Source organism: Saccopteryx leptura, chromosome 1, assembly GCF_036850995.1.
Source record: "Saccopteryx leptura isolate mSacLep1 chromosome 1, mSacLep1_pri_phased_curated, whole genome shotgun sequence".
Lineage (NCBI taxonomy): Eukaryota > Metazoa > Chordata > Mammalia > Chiroptera > Emballonuridae > Saccopteryx > Saccopteryx leptura.
Window position 1 is genome coordinate 287,776,790 of NC_089503.1, and position 24,110 is coordinate 287,800,899.

The following is a 24,110-nucleotide window of genomic DNA, read 5'->3' on the forward strand; positions in this document are numbered from 1 at the left end:
AGCTTAGAGCTAGCCCAAGTTTGAGGGTCTTTGAGGAAAAGAAACCTGACTAACTTTGGTCAAGCCAATTCAGTGGGTAAGAAATGGACATAATGTGAGTACTTGGCTAGTACTTAATGTAAAATCCTTTGGGTTCATGACAAATATATTTTTAGATTAGGTTCTGGAAATTTTAAGTATTAATATGTTTATCATATTAACTGTGCTAGGGATTGGTGATAAAATTAGTTATAAGGTATTGTTCTTGTTCTCCAGGAGTGGAGATCCTAGTTGAAATAGGAAATACACTTAAGAAATTGCTAATATCAGAAATGTGGTAAAGCTGGTTGGTGGTAGTGCAGTGGACCAAGTGTCGGCCTGGGATGCTGAGAGGCCTAGTTCGAAACCCCAAGGTTGCTGGCTAGAGCATGGGCTCATAGGCTTGAGCACAGGCTTGCCAGCTTGAGGATGAGGTCACTGGCTTGAGTACAGGATCAGTGACTTGAGCACAAAGTTGCTGGTGTGAACAAGGGGTCACTGGCTTGGCTTGAGCCCCCTGGTCAGGTACATATGAGAAGCAATCAGTCAACAACTGAAGTGAAGGAACTATGAGTTGGTGCTTCTCATCCCCCCCACCCCTCCAAAAAAAAAAAAGAAAAAACAAGTAAAGATCTTAAGGGCTCAATGAAGGGAAGCTGAGCAATTGGAAAGATTCAAGGGATAGAGAAGATTTGAATCTGGCCTTGAAGGACTTGCTTGCTGGGATAATGACAGAAAAGTATGGAGTGGGCAGGAAAATGAATACACTGTGGTGATGGAGTATGATATGCTTACAATTGATATATTCGAAACCAGTTTGTATGATGCAGGCTATAACAGTAAGGTAGAGTCATAGGTACAGTCACCTGGTGGAAGCCTAATAAGGCCTTGAGGCTTTTTATTTAGGCAAAGGAAATCAAAGTTTTTTTGAGTCGGGTAAGGTTGAAGTGTTAGAAGTAGCAAAGGGAAGGGAGAGTGTTGATTTTACTTACTGTTAGGGTAGTTTAGGTGTAAGGTCATGAAGATCAAGAGTAGGATAGTGGTTCTAGAAGTGGGAAAAGGAGGCAGATTTTTTTTTTTTTATTTAAGGTGAGAGAAAGGGAAATAGTGAGGCAGACTCCTGCATGTGTCCTGACCAGGATCCACCCAGCATGCTTGAGTACCCAGCTATTTTTAGTGCTTGAGGTGGATATGGTCCAAATGGAGCTATCTATCTTCAGTGCATGGTGTGACGCTCAAACCAATTGAGCCACTGGCTGCAGGAGGAGAAGAGGGAGAGAAGGGGGAGAGGGAAGGGAAGAGAAACAGATGGTTGCTTGTCCTGTGGGCTTGACCAGGGATAGAACCAGAGATCAAACCCGGGATGTCCACATGTAGGGCCGACACTCTATCTACTGAACCAATGAGCCCTGGCCGATTTTAGAAATGTTTACCATGTTGAGGATAAAAGACATTTATCTTGCTTCCTGCTTCACTGAGATTATGTTATGAGATGATCTGAGAATGAATGATTCAAAGCATGTAAATTGTCTTTGAATGAAATGTAGAAAAAGTTTAGAAAGGCTACCAGTTAAAGTTTGGTAGGAAGTTAATAAAGGAAAAGAAGGATTCTTATACATTTAGGTAGGTTCCACTAAAGAAAGATAGTTCCTATTTGAGTTATCTGACTATTAGGAAGTCAGAAGGTAACTTGTTTGCAATGGAACATAGTGCATATATGCTATAACTAGAGGCAAGTGTGTGTGGGTCCAGTGTATTTCTTTAGTAGATTAAAACAGTATTGCAGGTCAAATTGTACATTTTTAGATGTCCCATTAATATATTTCTGCATAGATATTGGTGACAATATTGTAGCAATTATTCAAGTATCAGAAGGATATTTAGGATGAACTCTGTGATTTCCTTTTAATATGTGTAGGTTTACCATATAGTCCTTTAGAAATCCTTAGTTATCACTGGTACTGATAACTTACACACACACATACTTTTTTTGTTCTTGTGCTATTAAGGAGGCCTTAAATGTCTAGAAAAGTTTCTTTAAATTTTGTGGACAGTGTTAGGTAGAAATGTTAATGTTTGACTTGAAAGTTGTAAAAGACATTTAGCTGCCACCTAATGCTATATGCTGATTTGGCACACAGCTTTCCACGAATAGTGCCATAAAGAAAGGTGCCCGGTAAATATTAGATTATTACTACCTTTGGATTTTAATTTGTAAGTGCACTGGGCTGTTTCTTAGCCCTATATAGCATTTAGGATTCTACCTTTAACTAGTATAGACTTTTTTTCTCATTTTATAATTGGCCCATATTTTGTTTAATAAATTTTTATTAATGGTAATGGGATGACATTAATAAATCAGGGTACATATATTCAAAGAAAACATGTCTAGGTAATTTTGTCATTAAATTATGTTGCATACCTCTCGCCCAAAGTCAGATTGTCCTCCGCCACCCTCTATCTAGTTCTCTGTGCCCCTCCCCCTCCCCCTAACTCTCTCCCTCCCTCCCTCCCATGTCCTCCCTCCCCCCACCCCTGGTAACCACCACACTCTTGTCCATGTCTCTTAGTCTCGTTTTTATGTTCCACCAATGTATGGAATCATGTAGTTCTTGTTTTTTTCTGATTTACTTATTTCACTCCGTATAATGTTATCAAGATCCCACCATTTTGCTGTAAATGATCTGATGTCATCATTTCTTATGGCTGAGTAGTATTCCATAGTGTATATGTGCCACATCTTCTTTATCCAGTCTTCTATTGAAGGGCTTTTTGGTTGTTTCCATGTCTTGGCCACTGTGAACAGTGCTGCAACGAACATGGGGCTACATGTGTCTTTACGTATCAATGATTCTGAGGTTTTGGGGTATATACCCAGTAGAGGGATTGCTGGGTCATAAGGTAGTTCTATTTGCAGTTTTTTGAGGAACCACCATACTTTCCTCCATAATGGTTGTACTACTTTACAGTCCCACCAACAGTGGATGAGAGTTCCCTTTTCTCCGCAGCCTCTCCAACATTTGATATTACCCGTCTTGTTGATAATAGCTAATCTAACAGGGGTGAGGTGGTATCTCATTGTAGTTTTGATTTGCATTTCTCTAATAACTAATGAAGCTGAGCATCTTTTCATATATCTGTTGGCCATTGTATCTCTTCCTGGGGAAGTGTCTGTTCATGTCCTCTTCCCATTTTTTTATTGGATTGTTTGTTTGTTTGTTGTTGAGTTTTATGAGTTCTTTGTAAATTTTGGATATTAGGCCCTTATCTGAGCTGTTGTTTGAAAATATCATTTCCCATTTAGTTGGCTGTCTGTTTATTTTTATATCAGTTTCTCTTGCTGAGCAAAAACTTTTTATTCTGATGTCCCATTCATTTATCTTTGCCTTCACTTCTCTTGCCATTGGAGTCAAGTTCATAAAATGTTCTTTAAAACCCAGGTCCATGATTTTAGTACCTATGTCTTCTTCTATGTACTTTATTGTTTCAGGTCTTATATTTAGGTCTTTGATCCATTTTGAATTAATTTTAGTACACGGGGACAGGCTGTAGTCGAGTTTCATTCTTTTGCATGTGGCTTTCCAGTTTTCCCAACACCATTTGTTGAAGAGGCTTTCTTTTCTCCATTGTGTGTTGTTGGCCCCTTTATCAAAGATTATTTGACCATATATATGTGGTTTTATTTCTGGGCTTTCTATTCTGTTCCATTGGTCTGAGTGTCTATTTTTCTGCCAATACCATGCTGTTTTGATTATCGTGGCCCTATAATATAGTTTAAAGTCAGGTATTGTAATGCCCCCAGCTTCATTCTTTTTCCTTAGGATGGTTTTGGCTATTTGGGGTTTTTTATAGTTCCATATAAATCTGATGATTTTATGTTCCATTTCTTTAAAAAATCTCATAGGAATTTTGATGGGAATTGCATTAAATTTATATATTGCTTTGGGTAATATGGCTATTTTAATTATATTTATTCTTCCTATCCAAGAACAAGGAATATTTTTCCATCTCATTGTGTCTTTTTCTATTTCTCTTAATAATGCCTTGTAGTTTTCGTTATATAGGTCCTTTACATTCTTTGTTATGTTTATTCCTAGGTATTTTATTTTTTTTGTTGCAATCGTGAAGGGGATTATTTTTTTGAGTTCATTTTCTAATATTTCATTGTTGGCATATAGAAAGGCTATGGACTTTTGTATGTTAATTTTGTATCCTGCGACCTTACTGTATTGGTTTATTGTTTCTAATAATCTTTTTGTGGAGTCCTTCGGGTTTTCGATGTATAGGATCATATCATCAGCAAAAAGTGATACCTTTACTTCTTCTTTTCCAATATGGATGCCTTTTATTTCTTTGTCTTGTCTGATTGCTCTGAATTGGCCCATATTTTGAAGGGCTGTTGTAAGATAATGCGGTGGCCACAGTAAGCCATTGTGTGATTTATGACAATCTAAATGAGTTAACAGTGAATCTCTGAGGGAAATTTATTAATTTGCCAATAGTAGTAGTAAATATTCTGAATAAGCAGGAAGGACTCAGTCACTTTTTTAAAAAGCTATCTGCTCATTTGTTTTTGACGAAGAACTTTGGATTTAAGCTTAGAAGGGAAGTTCATGTTTGTTGTCCTTGCAGATGAAAATAGTGGACTTCATAACTCCATTTGGCAGATAGATCATAATTGGCTTAAATAGCACTTTTTGAGCACCTTAATTTTTTCAAATTAGCCTGACCTGTGGTGGCGCAGTGGATAAAGCATTGACAAGTAAGTAGTGCTGAGGTCACTGGTTCGAATCCCCAGACTTGCCTGGTCAAGGCACATATGGGAATTGATGCTTCCTGCTCCTTCTCTCTCTCTCTCCTCTCTAAAATGAATAAATAAAAAACAATCTAAATATTTTTAAAAAAATTTTTTTTCTCAGATTTTATTTATTCATTTTTAGAGAGAGATGTGACCCATTGCCACATGTGCCCAGTGGCTACTGCATAGCATAGTGGAGAGAATATTTCAGTCTTCACAGAAAGTTCTGTTGGGTAGTGGTGCTCTGAGATCTTTAATTACTATTGATACCAGGAAAGTAAATGTCTGAAGCTTGGAACAGCTACTTGAAAAAAATCAAAACCTAATTGTAGCTTCAGTTTTAGCTCAAAGTTAAATATTATATAGGATAGACTTTATATGTATTTAGTTTAGGTATTAGGTCTTATTCAGAGGTCATTCTAATAATATAAAAGAATAAAATAGTAGTACTAAGAATTATTTCTGCCAGACTATTTAACAGTTTTATTGAGGTATAATTGGTATACAATAAATTGCACATATGTAAAGCATAAAATGTAATAAGTTTTGACATAAGTATATATCTCTGGAACCATCATCTCAGTCAGTTTGTGGTACATAGTAAGTACATTTATGGGTAATGTAGCCATTACCCACAAAAGTTTGCTCATGCCCCTTGATAATCCCTGCCTCCTGTTCTTTTTGGCCTTCTCCCACCTCCACACAACCACTGATCTGCTGTCACAATAATTTGAATTTTCTAAAATTTTCAATAAATGGAATCGTAATATACAAGGGGTTCTTGGGTTATGACAATTTCGTTCCTACGATAGTGACATAACCCAAATTTTGGTGTAAGACGAAATACACCCTAGCCTAACACAAACAGAACACTTGCGCTTTTAACAGTCCAAAATAGTGGAGGTAAGTGTGTGGGGGGGGACGCCAACTCCCCCACTCATATGCCGTGTTACAGCGTCTTCTGCCTTGCACAACCAAACTAGTTTGCACATGTAGTCCATAAGCACGATGCTAACGGCGTAAGCTGAAACACTCACATGTGAATATTTTGAAGTTTTTACTGGCAAGAATGTCATAAACTCAAAACATATGTCGAGACTGTTGTAACCTAAAGACTCCCTGTATATTCTTTTTTGTCTGACTTCTTTCACTGTACATAATTGAAATTTACTCATTAGATGTGCAAATGCTTCCTTACTTTTTACTGTATGACTATCACAATTTATTCATCCATTAATTTGTTGATAATATTTGGGTTGATTCCTGTTTGGGTTATTACAAATAAGCTGCTATGAACATTTATGTACAGGTCTTGGTATTGAGATACGCTTTTATTCCTCTTGAGTAAATACCTAGGCGTGGTATGGCTGGATCACATGGTAGGTGTATGGCTAACCTTCTAAGAAACTCCAAACTTTTCCAAGGTAGTGCACCATTACCCCCTTCCCCCGGCCCAGTAGAGTATGAGTGTTTTGCTGGCTCCAAATTCTTGCCAATTCTTGGTATGGCCAAATTTTAAAACTTTATCTGACAGACTATTTTAATAACAAAAGACTGTCCTGGTAGAATTAATTCCCTCTCTTGCAAATTTTTGTATTTAACATGCTGCAAAAATAGTATTTCATTTGTGAAAAGATTTTAAGACCATCTTCTATAGATTTACTTACTCTTTTTTTTTTTTGGTAGTATTTGTTCACTGATACAGATTTGAAACTCGGTTTGTAAGAACCAATACGTTTCCTTCCATTTATTTACATATTTTTCTTTTTTTTGTTCTAGCGGCCCCTTTGTTGCTTTATGCAAACAGACGGGACTTACGATTGGTTGATGCTACAAATGGCAAAGAGAATGCTACGATTGTAGTTGGAGGCTTGGAGGATGCAGCTGCGGTGGACTTTGTATTTGGTCATGGCTTGATATACTGGAGTGATGTCAGCGAAGAAGCCATTAAACGAACAGAGTTTAACAAAACTGAGAGTGTACAGAATGTTGTCGTTTCTGGATTATTGTCTCCTGATGGACTGGCATGCGATTGGCTTGGAGAAAAATTATACTGGACAGATTCTGAAACTAATCGAATTGAAGTTTCTAATCTAGATGGATCTTTACGAAAAGTTTTATTTTGGCAAGAGTTAGATCAACCTAGAGCTATTGCCTTAGATCCTTCAAGTGGGTAAGTTTTGTGTAATATACAAAGGGTACTGCGTTTCCTGGTTTCTCTCCACTAGTATGAACTCCTCTGACCCCCAAGAGAAAAAACAAGAGTAAAAACTAAATTTTAGATTCTTTGGGCTTCTCACATCCATGTAAACTTGAATGTGAGAATTTTTGTTGTGCTCTTTTTTATTTTTTTAAAAAGAGAGAGAAAGTGGGAGGAGTTGAAAGGAGGGGAGGAGAGTGGGAAGCATCACCTTGTAGTAGTTGATTCAAGTATGAGCCTTTACTGGCAAGCCCAGGGATTTGAACCGGCGACCTCAGCATTCCAGGTTGATATTTTATCCACTGAGCCATGTGTTCTTTAGGTGTGTCTGTAAGTAGTTAGCGTTTCTAATATTGCTTATGATATAGCCATATTTATAGTTCTTAGTTCTCCACTTATTTTTTATAATCATGAGAGGACAATTAGAAGGCAGAAAAGAAGGAATGAAGACTTAAGAGTGGAATTTTATAGTTTAAGACGATAGAAAAAACCTGCATCTTATAACTTTTAATATACATGATCATTTTGTAATACTAGTGTCTTTTATATTAAACTCTGAAGTATTATTTAATGTCAGTGTTGAATGAAAAATAAAAATTAAGTTGTTAATTCATTTCTAGTTAAACATACATTTGCTATAAAGGTTCATGAGAAGGGAAACTTAAAGCTATGAGTAAATCCCATTAGAAAATGTGAACTGTATCTCCACATGCTTCTTTATTATACTATGCTTCAATCCTGCCATATATCTTTCCTTGATATTTCTCTGTTGAATACATTGTTGTACTGGAGTCTGTCGTGGCAAAATATAGAGAAGTATCTGAACATAAACCTGAAATGAATTACTCATAAGTTATTAAAATCTAAAGATAAATAACCTGTAAATAACTATTTTAATATTTTGTTTTCCTTGACTTTCAAGTCTGTGGAAATACTGTAAAACTTATTTATAAAAGGAGTGTATTAGTATTATGTAATAAAGTAAGACTTGGAGAAAATGACAGGTTTATTTATTGATTTTTTTAAAGAGGAAGGGAAATAGTAACATGGATCTGTTTCTATATGTGCCCTGACCAGGAATCGAACCAGTAACCTCTGTATATCAGGATGACGGCCTTAACCAACTAAACTATCTGGCCAGGGCCAGAAAGGTTTATATGTGCTCCTTTGTCTTAATATCAGGGCTTATTTGGTGACAAAGATTAAAGATAATACCATGTTGTAGGAAAATGAAAAGATTTGTTTGACTATAAAAGAAAACATGGATAATAGTGGAGTGAAATTTTAGGATAAGGAGTTCTGGAAAACACAAATACATATGCTTTATATAACAAAAATTATATAGTTTTTAGAGGGGCATTAAGAATTCTGCTAAAGTCAGATAGTTGCTTAATAATGCGTATGAAAATATTATAGTGGCTCTTATGTTAGGAAAAAGAATTGAGTGTCCCAAGGAGGAGGTCACAGCTGTTGTGTGTGTAGTAAATTGTACTGATTGACAATTATGGTTGAGAACTTGCAAGATATTTTTCAGAAATGGAATCTGTGTTTTGCCAACAAAGTTTGTAAATGCAAAGTGTGCCAGTGTTTCTGAAGTTACTGCTTTGTAGAACACACAGGTTTTTGGTGGTCACTGGAGAGTTGTATTTTGATGAAAGGGTTAATAGTTGTTTTTTCTTTTTGACAAATTCAATCTTATAAGATTAAATAGTTGTAAGGGTGATGATGGAAATTCACCCAGATATCTCTTAAATAGTTAGTATGTCCAGAGTTCTGCTTTTGTACTCTTGTTGGAGAGTAATATCTGTTTAAAGAGAGAAAACTTTTCCTTCTTCAGAATGTTTATTTTCATTATGTAGTATGTATATCCAGGGGGGGAAGAATGTTAAAGGAATTAGAGGAGCCACCTGAGCTCTGAAGGAAGATGGGTGAAAAAAATAGCTTGATTACCACAACTCTGGAGCAGCATTTGATAATTTCTATATGTGATAATGATTATGTGATAATACATATTCAAGGGAGCTGAATTTATAAGCAACTCTTGACTATTCAGAATCTAATAATTTAATTAGTAAATGAGATTATCCTTTGTTCTTTAAAATAATGAGCTTTACTCCTGGATGTGAGGTTCGATAAGTGTCTTAGGAAGCAAGTTTACTATGTGATTTAAAAGCATGTTAGCGTTTCTGTGGCTTTAATTTATCCATGCTGTTTCCCAAAATTGAAGGTAGGAACTTGCCAGAGACTCAGCTGATGAAGAATTGGATGAATCAGTAACAACGTGCTTTGAGGGTAGAAAATAGTAGTATTTAATCTTTTAAGGAATGTTCAGTGAAGAATATGTTTTTGATGTCTGTGGTTAGTGTTGAGTGTGTGTGTGTGTGTATAAATTCACTCCCCCCAACAGTTCTCTCTCTCTTTTTAATTTTTGGGAAGTTACTTTGTGTCATAAAGCAATTTGTAAAATTATGCAACTGGAAACAATGCAGTCAAATGATATACATTTGATAATTAGCATGATGGAGTATGTTTAAATTATATTTTAAACTCATGCATTTAGAAATATGTTCTATCAAACAGTACTTCATGTTGATCTTAGGTTTGTGTTACGGATTGTGGTTTTAATGGAAAAGTAATTTTAGATTGAGTATATTCTTATCTAAAAGAAGAAATGATTTCCAGATTTACATTTTGGGAAAAGGAAGTTTTCTTTCCAGAGAAATTACGTGAAAACAGTGCTGAGGGAAAATGTAGGCTTTATTAGAGTTCCAGAATCCTGGGTTATGAGGTTCAGAAGAGCTGACTGAGCTTTCTCACATCAGCTTATGTAAAAGGAAAGCTATTGAATGACTAGTATTGTTTGAGCCTTGGGAACTAGTGCAGACATCTGTGTGCTTTTGGATGTATGGAATTCTTTGTATAATCAGTCCATTTAGCCTAGACTGAAGGATGATTTTTATTTCCCTCCCTATATTTGGCCTCTAATAGTCCGAGATTTTATTTTTCTTTTGAGTGATTGGCAGTATACAGTTTACTAAGGAAAATGTGTATAGAAATGTTCCAGAAATGAAAAACCACAGTTACAGAAAACAGTATCTTTATTCTGACTACATGGCCACTTCTAATGGTGGAGTTCCGTAATCTGTTCCACAATAATTACTAATCTTAGTGATGTTGAGGACCTGCTGTTCAGGTACAAATAAAGAGACCTAAGGGGTTTTTGTTTTTCAAGGATCTGTTCGTATTCCAAATCATTTTGGATATTTTTTAAAGAGTTAAACTTTAGTGATTCAGTCAGAAGTGAATTCCTACTGAATAGCTTTGAATATATACAGTTGACACTTGAACAACGCAGTGGTTAGTGGCGCCAACCCATCCCACCGCAGTCAAATACTCATATATAACTTTTGACTCCCCTAAAACCTAACTACTAATAGCCTACTATTAATGGGAAGCCTTACTGATAAGATACATAGTTTATTACTTTTTGTATGTTCTGTATTCTTACAATAAAGTAAGCTATAGAAAAGAAAATGTTACTAAAATCATAAGGGATAATAATTTACATTATTTATTGGAAAAACAATCCTTGTGTAAGTAGACCCATGCAGTTCAAACTCATTATTCAAGGGTCAACTGTATATTTTAAAAATATATTTTTTGCATCATTAAGAATATTAACAAAACTAGAAATTCTACTTTAAAAATCCTTGCAGACCCAACTTAATGGGAAAGAATGATTCATAATTTCCCTATCAGTTATATACATATACATAAAATTGTCATATCTTGAGTATGTTTAAAAGTATTTTCTACACTGGTATATCCCAGATGACTAAAATAGTTCCTGGCACATTGTATGTGTTAAATAAATATTCTTTTTGAGTGACTGGACTTTATATTTTCTTTTATAATCCTATTATTTTTCATTTTTGGGGAGAAAGCAATTTTTAGCATCGACACTTATGAATTCTAAACCAATATGGCTTTGATAACAGTCTTTATTTAAAACATAATTAAGATTTTTACTTTTTCCAACAGGTAATTAAGATCATATTTTATAAAAATATACTGACTAGCTTGTTTTTTTATGTCACATCTAGTTCTGTTTTGAAAGCTTTCATGATAATTGAGGATCCCTATTTTCTATCCATAAAATTTAGACCTGGTTCAGAATGTTACAGATCCTGTAGGTAAATGTTTTCACTTTCTGGCTGAAGAAACCAAGACCTTTGGCCAAGGTAAGAGAAAGCCAGATTCTTAGTTGAGATTTTCTGATTCCATGGGTGGTGCCTTTTGTTCTTCATGAAAACTACTTGCTGAAGCTGTGTTTTTGCTGTTGTGTTATTTTTGTGAATGAATCATTTAAAAAATAAAACATAGTAAGCTTTATTTAAAGGAGGATTTTATAAATTCTGTGTTTTTAGATTTTTTCACTGTACCAATTTTTTTTTACTTTGTCATTAGTTTTGCACTTAATCCATTTGGGTTCAGCTTCTTTCTGCTTGAGGTATATTCTTTTTTTTTTTTTTTTTTCAGAGACAGAAATTTAGAGGGACAGATAGGGACAGACAGGAAGAGAGATGAGAAGTATCCATTCTTTGTTGCAGCTCCTTAGTTGTTCATTGATTGTGTTCTCATATGTGCCTTGACAGGTGGGAGGGGGGGCTACAGTAGAGCAAGTGACCTTGGCTCAAGCCAACAACCTTGGGTTTAAGCCAGTGACCTCATGCTCAAGCTGATGAGCCCGTACTCAAGCCAGATAGATGAGCCTGCCGTTCAAGCCAGTTGAGCCTGTGCTCAAGCTGGTGACCTCGGGGTTTTGAACCTGAGTCCTCTGCATCCCAGTCCAACGCTCTATCCACTGCGCCACCACCTGGTCAGGCTGAAATATATTCTTTAATATTTTTTTCAGCAAAGTTCTGTTAATGGCAAACCCTTGGTCTTCAACTGAAAATGTATTTATTTTGCCCTTATTCTTGAATTCTTGAAATGATAATTAAATTGGTTATAGAATTATAGGTGACAGTTACTGCTACTCAGTTCTTAAAAGGTATCATATTATGACCTTTAATTGTTGGTTTAATAAGGCTGGTATTTCTAATTATCGTTGCTTTGTAAGGCTTTTTTCTTTTCCTGGTTGCTTAAAAGCAGCCCTTAAGCATCCCTTAACTTTTGATATTTTTTAGCTTTGCCTACCAGGGGTCCCCAAACTTTTTACACAGAGGGCCAGTTCACTGTCCCTCAGACCGTTGGAGGGCCACCACATACAGTGCTCCTCTCACTGACCACCAATGAAAGAGGTGCCCCTTCTAGAAGTGCTTTGGGGGGGGGGGGCGGCGGCGGATAAATGGCCTCAGGGGGCCGCAGTTTGGGGACGCCTGGGCCCTAGACTGTGTCTAGATGTGCCTTTATTTTTATTTACTCTCCTTATAACTCTTGTTTCTAAAAATCTAATCATTATTACTAATTCTAGAAAATTATCCATTGTTTTTACTTTTCCTTATTTTTTTTAAGTCTCCTTTGGAACTCTTCTTTGATGTATGATGGATTGTCTGATTTTCTGCTCCATACCTCTTAATCTTGCTTTCATCTCTTTTTATATCTCTGAGTTCCTTTCTGGTTAATTTTTGTACCTGTCTTCCATATAACTAATTCTTCCTTCAGCTGTGCCTAATTTTATAATTGATAATGAATCAATTGAGCTTTTAATAATCATTGATTATAATTTCATTTCTAGAGGTTTTTTATGCTCCTCATTTAAAAGACTTATGAGAATTCCTGGCTGGGTAGCTCAGTTGGTTAGAGTGTCATCCCAAAAGTCAAGGTTGTGGGTTTGATTCTGGGTCAGGGCACATAGGGGAAGCAACCAATGAATGTGCAACTGAAGTGGAACAACAAATGAGTGTTTTTCTCCCTTTTTCTAGCTGTCTCTGTAAAAGCAATTAAAAAGAAATAAAAGATGAGAAAATGTCAACCTACATAAAAGTAGAGAATAGTGTATTAATAATTTTAGACTTATAAAAGAGTTTCAACAATAACTTCTCATAATATTAACATATTATATAACCATAGAACAATTATTTAGATCCTGAAATTAATATTGATACAATCCTAGTAACTAATCTTTGACTGCATTTGAATTTCTCCAGTTTTCCCACTAGTGTCTTTTTTCTCGTTTAGAATCCCATATTGCATTTTGTTATCTCCTTAGTCTTTCTAACTGAGGATATTTTAGCAGACTTTATCTTCATAACCTTGACCTTTTAAAAATTACTGGCCATTTTGTAGACTATCCCCCAATTCAGATTTGTCTGATGTTTTCTTATGATTAGATTAAGGTTAGGCATTTTTGGCAAGACTAGCATGAAACTGATGTTTTACACTTTTCAGGGCATATCAGCAGGTACATGATGTGGATACTGGTGATGTTACATTTGATCACTTGCTTATGGTGTTGTTTGCCAGGTTTTTTTAAAACCAGATTTTATTTATTGATTAGTGGGGGATAAATGGGAAGCTTCTACTCGTAGTAGTTGCTTCTCATATGTATACCTTGACGGGACAAGCCCCGGGTGCCTAACCATCTACCCCAGCATTTCAGGTCAATGCTTCATTCACTGCACCACCATAGGTCAGGCCAGAATTTTTTTTTTTTTTTGTATTTTTCTGAAGTTGGAAATGGGGAGGCGGTCAGACAGACTCCCGCATGCGCCTGACCAGGATCCACCCAGCACGCCCACCAGAGGGCGATGCTCTGCCTATTTGGGGAGTCGCTCTGTTGCAACCAGAGCTATTCTAGTGCCTGAGGCAGAGGCCACAGAGCTATCCTCAGTGCCTTGGCCAACCTTGCTCCAGTGGAGCCTTGGCTGCGGGAGGGGAAGAGAGAGAGAGAGGAAGGAGAGGGGGGGAGGGATGGAGAAGCAAATGGGTGCTTCTCCTGTGTGCCCTGGCCGGGAATTGAACCTGGGACTCCTGCACACCAGGCCAACGCTCTACCAGTGAGCCAACCGGCCAGGGCCCAGAATTTTTTTTTAACTGCATTTCCTATTTTTTTTTCTCCTTGTAATAAGTATTCAAAGCTATGCAATGATCTTGTTTCTCATCATGCTTTTATCCACTAATATTCGCATTCCTTGATGGTTTTTGCCTACAACAGTTATTATTACTCTGATGTTTATTAAATGGGAATTTTTCTAGTTTCATTCTTCCCTTCTATATATATTATTAGTTAGAATTCTGCCTTAAGAAAGCTGTCCTGTATCTCCTACATATTTATTTATTCAGTTAATTATATTCATATGCACTATGTAAATTTATTTTATTCTGTAGGGTTATTATTCATTACTCTTTCTGTCTTTTTATTTTTTTAACGAAAGAGAGGAAGACAGGAAGGGAGATGAGAAACATCAACTTGTAGTTGTGTCACTTTTAGTTGTAGTTGTTCAGAGATGTTTCTCATACGTGCCTTGAGAGGGGGGCTTCAGCTCAGCCGGTGACCCCCTTGCTCAAGCCAGCAACCTTGGGCTCAAGCTGATGAGCCTGGGCTCAAGCCACTCAAGCTGGTGACTTTGGGGTTTCTAGCCCGGGTCCTCATCGTCTGAGGTTGATGCTCTAGTCACTGTGCCACCACCGGTCAGGCTCCATTACTATTTTTTGCTCATACTTTTCCAGATTTCGCCTTCAGATTTGTTCCTGTGTCTCATCATGGTTTAAGTACTTTTTTACTGTCTGGCAGCACAAGATATCCAGACTTACATTGTCTTTTTATTGCCTTACCCTCAGGAATCAAAGGATATTTAGAAACAGATCTAGAAGCTAGGTGTGTTCATTGCTGAATTTTCTTTGCTTTAAACTCTCTCAGTGGGAAGAGTTACGAAATACACATATATAAACATATAGTTACATGTGTTTCTTTTGGTATATACCTATTTTAAAAAGCATGAGTTCATGTCGATATCTCCAGTTTCAATCCACCACCACAAAATGCCATTATAGTCTTTTCCCTTTTTTATTATTCCATTCTAGGATAGTGAGAAACTGGTTCTTATTATCCATAATATATTTTCTTATTTGCTCGATCCTAGTATAAAAGGGTTTGAGAATTGCTAACTTATAGTCTTGTCAGAAACAAATGTACTGTTCAGAATTGAATACTATGGAAGTACTGCCAGGAGTAAAAATTTATTTAGGTAATTTCTTTCCCACTCATTGAAGTATGGCTGTTACTCTTGAGTAAAGCATTAATTACATAGGTATTCCATTTTAAATATTCTTCCCCACCATCCTGGTTAATTTTAATTATCAGTTTATTTTGTGGTTATGTGAAACAATTGCCATGTTTGTAAGAGCTAGAAATAAAAAAAAGTTAAACTCAGAACATTCTTCTTTCCCATTCCTTCTATCCTGGTCCCATTTTACTTTCTTTCCAGCCTTTTCCCACTTATCTTCTATATCAATAGATACCTTAATTTCACTTAATTTCTTGTTTTCTTTTCCCAAGTGAGAAGCGGAGGGGGGGGGGGAGGTAGGGCAGATAGACCAACTCCTCAGGGGGTGATGCTTTACCCATCTGGGGCATTGCTCCACCACAGCCGAGCTATTCTATCTCCTGAAGTGAGGCCATGGAGCCATCCTCAGCACCCAGGCCAACTTTGCTCCCATGGAGCCTTGGCTGCAGGAGGGAAAGGGAGAGATAGAGTTAAAGGAGAGGGGGAGGGGTGGAGAAGCAGATGGGCGCTTCTCCTGTGTGCCCTGGCCGAGAATCAAACCCTGGACTTCCATATGCCAGACTGACGCTCTACCACTGAGCCAACTGGCTAGGGCCTGTTTTTATTTTCTTGAATTCCTTTTTACACAAATAACTGATATATATATATATATATATATATATATATATAAAATTATTTTTATTTTTATTTTTTAACAGAGACAGAGAGAGAGTCAGAGATAGGGACAGACAGACAGGAACGGAGAGAGATGAGAAGCATCAGTCATTAGTTTTTCGTTGCAACACCTTAGTTGTTCATTGATTGCTTTCTCATATGTGCCTTGACCATGGGCCTTCAGCAGACCGAGTAACCCCTTGCTCGAGCCAGCGACCTTGGGTCCAAGCTGGTGAGCTTTTTGCTCAAGCCAGATGAGCCCGCGAACAAGCTGGCGACCTCGGGGTCTCGAACTTGGGTCCTTTGCATCCCAGTCCAATGCTCTATCCACTGCGCCACCGCCTGGTCAGGCTATATATTTTTTATATTCCCTTTTAGTCTTACATGAAAGTAACATAATAAAGATGCTCTTTTGCCATCCATATCAGTTCAGAGATCTTCATTCTTTTTTATTGTGATTGCAAAATATTCCATTGTGTGGATATATCTTAGTTTCTTCAGCCACTCTCCTATGTTTAGACATTTAGGCTCTTTTATTAGCTAAGGTATTTTAAAACCAACCACACACAGACATTTCACTTAAGATTGCATCATTTTGCATCTCTAAAAAGTAGGCATTTTCTTTCATAACCATAGTACCATTGTCTTCCATACACTCTCCCAAATGGAATAATTTTTAATAAAAGAAATTAGTCCATATTCAGATATCTGCAGTAGTCTCAGAAATGACCTTTTATAGGTGGTATGTTTGAATCAGCATTTAAAACAAGGTTTATAAGTTGCATTTGGTTATATCTTAAGTTTTTGTAGGACTTTTCCCACACCCAACTTTTTTTCTCTCCTCTGTTGACTTATTGAAGAGAATCTACTTATCCTGTAGAATGTTCCGAATTTTGAATTTTCTGAGTTATCTGTGTGATGTTTGACTTATTTTTATCCATTTGTTTCTTGTTAAATGAAATTTAAATTAGAAGATTTGGTTAGCAATAAATTCAATATTTTGTCATGAATGCTTCATAAGTAGTACTGAGTACTTTGTATTCATCACATCAGGAAATACATAATGTATTCTTGTAGTGATGCTAAGATTGCTCATTAGGTTCAGGTGGTGAAAGTTAATAACTATTATAAAATTGAGCTTTTCCTCATACATCCTTCAGGTAATTTGTGGATGACCCTTTTGTATTATGACAATATTTAGTTCATCATTTATTGATTGTTTTAGCATCCACCAAGGGTTGTTTCTTATATTATTCATTAAGGATGTCTGTTATTGTCTGATGTTATCTCATATACTTTATTTCATCTTCTATGTGTTTTAATCATTTTAGGATTTACACTGTCTATTAGATTGTTCAGTTTTCTGAAGGTCTTAGAAATCCACTTCTGTTCTTTGTTATATTTGCTGATTCTTGTTTAAGAAAAAACTATTTTCGTAGGTGTTTCTAGTTTTGGATTATAAGCTGATTTTCTACTGGGTTGTCTGTGAGAATCCTGAGTGGCTTCATAGGGGGAAATATATTGCTCCAGAGAGATTTTGGCTTGCTTTTGTCATGCATCCTAGAGGTATTTCCAAGGACCACGTTATTTTTTATTTTTAAGTTGAAGTATAATTTATATATAGTAAAATGTGCAGACCTCTAAGTGTGCAGTTGTGACAAATGCGTACACTTATGTTATCACCCTGTTCAAGCTGAGATCAATCACTTTTTGTATTTATTTTGGAATTAAGCGTTCCTATACTATGTAGATAGAATAAATTTAAACTATACTTAGGTGAGTATAAATTCTTTGGTTTTTTTTTTCTCCCACCTTTTCAGAACCTAGACCAAAGCAGAAAAACATCTTTGCCTCCCTCTGCCAGTGGCAGATTTTTCTCTCTCCTTGTTCCTTGAGGGTCTGTGCTTTGTGCAAGAATCTTTCTTATAACAGTGCTTGTTAGGTGTCAAGGCCTTATCTTCTTCCCTGCTTTGCCATTGAAATGAAAGTCCCTCAATTTCTGAGATGAGAAAATCCTACAGGGTTGCTGTAGCCTAAGCATGTACTGCTTACTTCGTGAGGATTCCTCTACTTTCATGATACCTTAGCTCTACATTTAAAGGAGCATTTATATATTTTTATTTTGTGTATGTGTATGTGTACATCTTAGTCCATTTGGACTGCTATAACAAAATACCATAGCCTGAGTAGCTTGTAACAGAAATTTATTGCTCACAGTTCTGGAAGCTGGTAAGTCTAAGATTATCAGCTTCCAGATCTATAGATTTCTATAGATTTGGTTCATTTCATTTTTATGAGTCAATTCTAAATGTTGTCTTAATTAGCCACTTTTGTGTCTAATTACATCTTTTTTTGTGACAGACAGAGAGAAGGACAGATAGGGACAGACAGACAGGATGGGTGAGAGATGAGAAGCATCAATTCTTCGTTGCAGTGCCTTAGTTGTTCATTGATTGCTTTCTCATATGTGCCTTGACAGGGGGCTACAGCAGACCGAGAGACCCCTTGCTCAAGCAAGTGACCTTGGGCTCAAGCTGGTAAGCCTTGCTCAAACCAGATGAGCCCACACTCAAGCTGGTGACCTCAGGGTTTCAAAGCTGGGTCCTCCATGTCCAGTCTGATGCTTTATTCACTGCGCCACCGCCTGGTCAGGCTAATTACATCTTGTAAAGGGTGAAAATTTATCCTTTCAGTTTAGATTTACTGAAACTGAATATTTCTGAATATTTTTGTGAGGGGAAATTGGATTCAGATTGAGTTCACATATTAGATTAGGGGTTTCTGATTATTTTTGGAAAATGTGTTATTTTTATTCTTACCTAATTGTAGAAATTACAGACTTTGGTTTGTAATAATTTGCATAAAATGGCTAGTATCTAACCTGATTGTCCGTTGAGATATTTTTACTTTCTTGGCATAAGAAATTTTGACATCTTGAAAACTTAATTTTTTTGAGAGAGAGAGGAAGGGACAGAGAGAGAGAGAGATGCATCAACTCTTTGCTGCACTTAGTTGTATACCCATTGATTTCTTCTCATACATGCCCTGACTGGGGCTTGAACCGGCAACCTCAGGGTCTGAGCTGGCACCCTAGGGATCTAGTTGGTGACCCTGGTGCTGTGGGATGACACTGTATTCACAGTGCCACTGGCCCTTAATGTTTTCTTTACTTTGATTCCTAGTTAAAATGAAGCCTATTTTTTACTCTTCATTTAAAAATTTTCCATAAAGCATTGCAAATGGATATCAGACCAGATACAGCATTAAAATTATATGTATGAAAATTAGTGAACAGCATATAACAATCTGGTACTGGTTTTCATGATTTTTGATGAAGAGCAGATGTGCATACTATTGCAAAGTGGAGCTGTAATCACATTTAATTTTTCAGTATCAAGTAAATATGTTTATATTTGCAATTCAAAGTCAAAATAGAATCCATTGAAGTCAAAGTAAATTAGGGGCCAAATAGACTACATAATTGGAAAGTTAGTAATAATTATTGCTGAAAAGAGATTTCTTCTATATGAATCTGTGTTCTGGTTTTTGAGAAGCCATGGGAGTTATTTATCAAACACTTGCATTTCCTGAAGGATACTAAAATTGGCTTTTAAATATGATGCTGATAAAACAACAAGAACAACAACAAAAAAACCTCGCAGAATATATTACACATACATAGTTGAATTTAGTAATGTTATTAAGTACTTTTTTTTTTTTGTATTTTTTGTATTTTTCTGAAGCTGGAAACGGGAAGAGACAGTCAGACAGACTCCTGCATGCGCCCCACCGGGATCCACCTGGCACGCCCACCAGGGGGCGATGCTCTGCCCCTCTGGGGCGTTGCTCTGCCGTGACCAGAGCCACTCTAGCGCCTGGGGCAGAGGCCAAGGAGCCATCCCCAGTGCTCGGGCCATCTTTGCTCCAATGGAGCCTTGGCTGCGGGAGGGGAAGAGAGAGACAGAGAGGAAGGAGGGGTAGGGGGTGGAGAAGCAAATGGGCGCTTCTCCTATGTGCCCTGGCCAGGAATCGAACCCGGGTCCCCCCCACGCCAGGCCGATGCTCTACCGCTGAGCCAACCGGCCAGGGCATTAAGTACTTTTAGATAACCAAAGTTTCTAAGCTAGGTTAACTGCCTAAACAAAAACAAAACAGCTAAACCAAACCAAACCTACTCCTTAATATGTGTATGTGTGTCCCAGTTGTTATTATAATTTTTTTTTTTTTGGAAAAAGTCCAAAATAAAATGATATAGTCAAGGAGTTTACCTTAGTCTAAATTTTAGGTAGCTGGGTCATTGCTGGGGCAGAGATTCAAGTGCTATTGTTTAATAATAGGAAATGTTTATGTCACATCATCTAACAGAGAATCCAGAGAATGTTTTTTAGGATTTTTTCTCCGTATTCTGAAATCTCTATTCTGCTAGCAATCTGTTGTTTTCTTTTTCTTTTTCTTTTTTTTCCCTTTTCTTTTCCAAGTGAGAGGAGGGGAGATAAAGAGACTCCTGGTAACCCCGTCTGGGGTCGATGCTCTGCCCATTTGGGGCCATACTCGCAACTGAGCTGTTTTTAGCTCCTGAGGCAGAGACTTCAGGGAGCCATCCCAAGTGCCTCAAACCAATCAAGCCATGGCTGCAGGAGGTGAAGAGAGAGAGAGAGAGAGGTAAAGAGAAGGGGGAAGGGGAGGGATAGAGAAGCAGGTGGTCACTTTCTCCTGTTTGTCCAGGCCAGGAATTGGACCCAGGACATCCATATGCTGGGCCTATGCTTTACCAGTGAGCCAACTGGCCAGGGCCCAGTCTAATGTTTTCTATTGTGCTAGTTGATCTTTTTAAAAAATAGTTTATACCTTTCTCTTATTGGCTGGTGCACATAGTCTCTTTAAAGGTTAACTGTCTTAAAAGTAGCAGCTCCTAACTGTTGCTCCTTACTAAATTTGACCCTTTTTCATGTTATTCAAGCTCTTTTCTTTTTTAAAGCAGGTGCCTTTTATTGTATCAACCTGATTTCTTCAGATTCTCCTATGCAGCTTAACAGGGTCTCTATATCTGTATGTGTATATATATTTTAGTGATGGAAATGACCTTTCTTCACCTCTCCAGTGCAGATATAACTTGATTTATTTGACACTCCTTGATGCCATGATGCTTCTGCTGGCAGCTTAACTCTAGTTTTGTCAAGTTTCTAGAAATTTTGAAGTCACAGAATAATTTTGAAAAATGTCAAACAACCCACCCCTAAAGGATCTAATTAAAAAAATTATAAATAATAGATTGATGTTGAAAAATTAGAAAGTTAAAAATGTTTCCTGGGAATTTTAAGAGTTCTTTTGTAAACTTTACTTGAAAATTTTCTAGTTTGCATAATCTTTATCTGATACATAGAATGAACCTTTAATTTTTTTTGGTACCCAGAGTAGTAGAGTCTGTTCTATTTATAGAGATTGTATATTTGTGCCATGTCTGGATTACACATATTTGAGGACAGAGTATGCTAGTCTTGTCTTGCCCTGTACTTGTACTAAGGGATATAAATTGGTATTCATATGACAGTGTTAAAATATTGTAACTTAACTCTGTCCCCTCACCTGGCCTAAATAACTCCTGGGATAATGGTAGCCCAAGATACAGAATAAATTCTATGTATCTAATGTATGGATACAGAGGATATTGTGTCTGATTTTTGGAGGACAAATTCTAGTGGATGTTTTCTTTCCTTTTTCCAGGTTTTTTTTTCTCCCTTCATGTTGAATTATGAGTTTAGCTTTGCAAAGTGGAATTCCCAGTGAGATCACCTGCCATAATTCTCCGACATCACTTCACTGGTCAGCTTCAGTGCTGCATCCCTGAATGACGTGAATACTTCTCTCTTGACTCTCTAGGACCCACTGCCATTTTTCTTCACTCTCTGGAGAAGGACAAGGTTTATAAAAAAGCAGATTCTGAGTCTTAATCCTAGGGAAAAATATATTGTGTTGGCTTCAGAGAAGAGCCAAACACAGAGCTCCCTTCAGCTGTCAGGCTAATGCACTGACTGAGACACCCACTTGCAATGTTTTAGGAATATCATTCATCTCTTTCAGGCCCTGTTTCTCATTCCTTTTTTTTTGGATACATGATTTAGCTGCCTTTTAGGGAAATGTGCCAAGTGACGATTTTGGTACCAATATTATTAACCACTTAAAACGAGTGCCAAGCTTTATAGAATAACCAACTGAAGCAAAAAAGGCTTTTTTATTTTTTAAAGACTTTATTTTTTAGAGCAATTTTAGGTTTGCAGCAAAATTGATTTGGGAAAAATATTCCTAATTTTTCCCTCCTGTCTCTTTATCATTGCTGTCATTTGTTTCACTCATATATAAGCTGTTATGGAATACAGTGCTGCTGTTGTTATTTTAAGCAAACGTTTTTTTGTAATATCAATTAAGAATAAGAAAAATAAAAGTTTTTTATTTTACATTCACTACTCCTTCTTTAATACTCTTCTTTTATGTATATCTGGGTATCTTGTGTCTCATTCCTTCACTCTGAATAACTTTTTCTTGAATGGCAGGTTTATAGGCTATACCTTTACTCAGTTTTTATTTATCTGAGATTCTTCTTCACTTTTGGCAGATAATTTTGCTGGGTGCAGAATTCTAGGTTGGTAGGTTTTCCTCCTTCCCACTGTTTAAGTATTTCACTCCCATCTCTTCTTGTTTGCATGGTTTCTGAGGAGACATATGTAATTTTTAAAAAATATTTTATTTATTGACACTAGAGAGAGGGGAGAGAGAGAAACAAAATCTTGGGAGAGGAGTGGGAAGCATCAACTTGTAGTATTGCTTCTCGTATGTGCCTTGACCAGGCAAGCCCAGGGTTCCAAACCAGCAGCCTTAGCATTCCAGGTCAACGATTTATCCACTGCACCACCACAGGTCAGGCAGTTGTAATTCTTATCTTAGCTTCTAAGGTGGTATTTTTCTTCTGTAGACTTTCCCCAAGATTTATTTCCTTTTCTGATTTTCTGGAGTTTGAATATGATATACCTCGCTGTAGAGTCCCCCCCCCCTTTTTGATATTTATGTTGCTTGCTGTTCTCTGGGTTGGTATCTGTGGTTTGGTGTCAGACATTATTTTGGGGTAAATTCTAAGACATTATTGCTCCAAATACTATTTTTTATTTTCTGTCTGGTGTTCCCATTGTATCCTACTGCACTTTTTTGTCCATAATTCTTGGATATTCTGATATGCTCCCCCCCCCCCCCAGTCGTCTTCTCTTTGCTTTTATTTATTTATTTAAAATTTTAAATTAATTTTAATGTATTGTGTTTACATGGATTCAAGTATCCCACTGAATATAACTCCCTCACCCCTTCACCCCTGTGTCCCCTTTTATACCCCTTCTGCTCCCTCCCCCCACCTCTAGGATTTACTGTCCTATTATCTATAGCTCTGTGTTATGTATATATAATTTCACTAATCCCTTTACCTTCTCTGATCCTATCCCCTCATCCCCCTTCCCTCTGACAGCTGTCCCTCTGGTCCCTGTGACCCCACCTCTGCCTCTATTCCGTTCCTCAGTTCACTTTGTTCAGTACATTCCACATATAAGTGAGATCATATTTTTGTTGCTCTGCCTAGCTTATTTCAATTAGCATAATAATCTCCAGGTCTATTCATGCTGTCACAAAAGGTAAGATTTTCTTCTGTTTCATGGCCACGTAGTGTTTCATTGTGTATATGTACCACTGCTTTTTAATCCACTCGTCCACTGACAGACACTTGGGCTGTTTCCAGATCTTGGCTATTGTAAACAATGCTGCAATTAACATGGGGGTGCATATCTTCTTTTGAATCAGTGATTTGCTATTCTTAGGATATATTCCTAAAAGTGGGATAACTGGGTCAAAAGGCCGTTCCATTTTTAATTTTGTGAGGAAACCCCTTATAGTTCTCCACAGAGGCTGCACAACTCTGCATTCCTACCAGCAGTGCAGGAGGGTCCCTTTTTCTCCACACCCTCGCCAGCACTTATTGTGTGTTGTTTTGTTAATGAGTGCCATTCTGACAGGTGTGAGGTGGTATCTCCTTGTGGTTTTAATTTGCATTTCTCTGAAAATTCCTGACCTTGAACATTTTTTCATATGCCTATTGGCCATTTGTATGTCCTCTTTGGAGAAGTGTCTGTTCAGTCCTTTTGCCCATTTTTTAAGTGGATTGTTTACCTTC

General features: G+C 37.0%; 1 protein-coding gene across 2 annotated transcripts in view; it reads left to right on the forward strand.

Moving 5' to 3' along the window:
* LRP6 (LDL receptor related protein 6) overlaps window positions 1-24,110 on the forward strand; it is a 147,203-nt gene that overhangs the window by 16,505 nt on the left and 106,588 nt on the right. The window contains exon 2 of one of the 2 annotated variants that reach the window (XM_066355551.1): window positions 6,596-6,989. The exons of the other annotated variant lie outside the window; for it this stretch is intronic. Coding sequence (XP_066211648.1) covers window positions 6,596-6,989 — 394 coding nt within the window. The remainder of the gene's footprint in view (window positions 1-6,595; window positions 6,990-24,110) is intronic. 2 annotated transcript variants of the gene reach the window in all.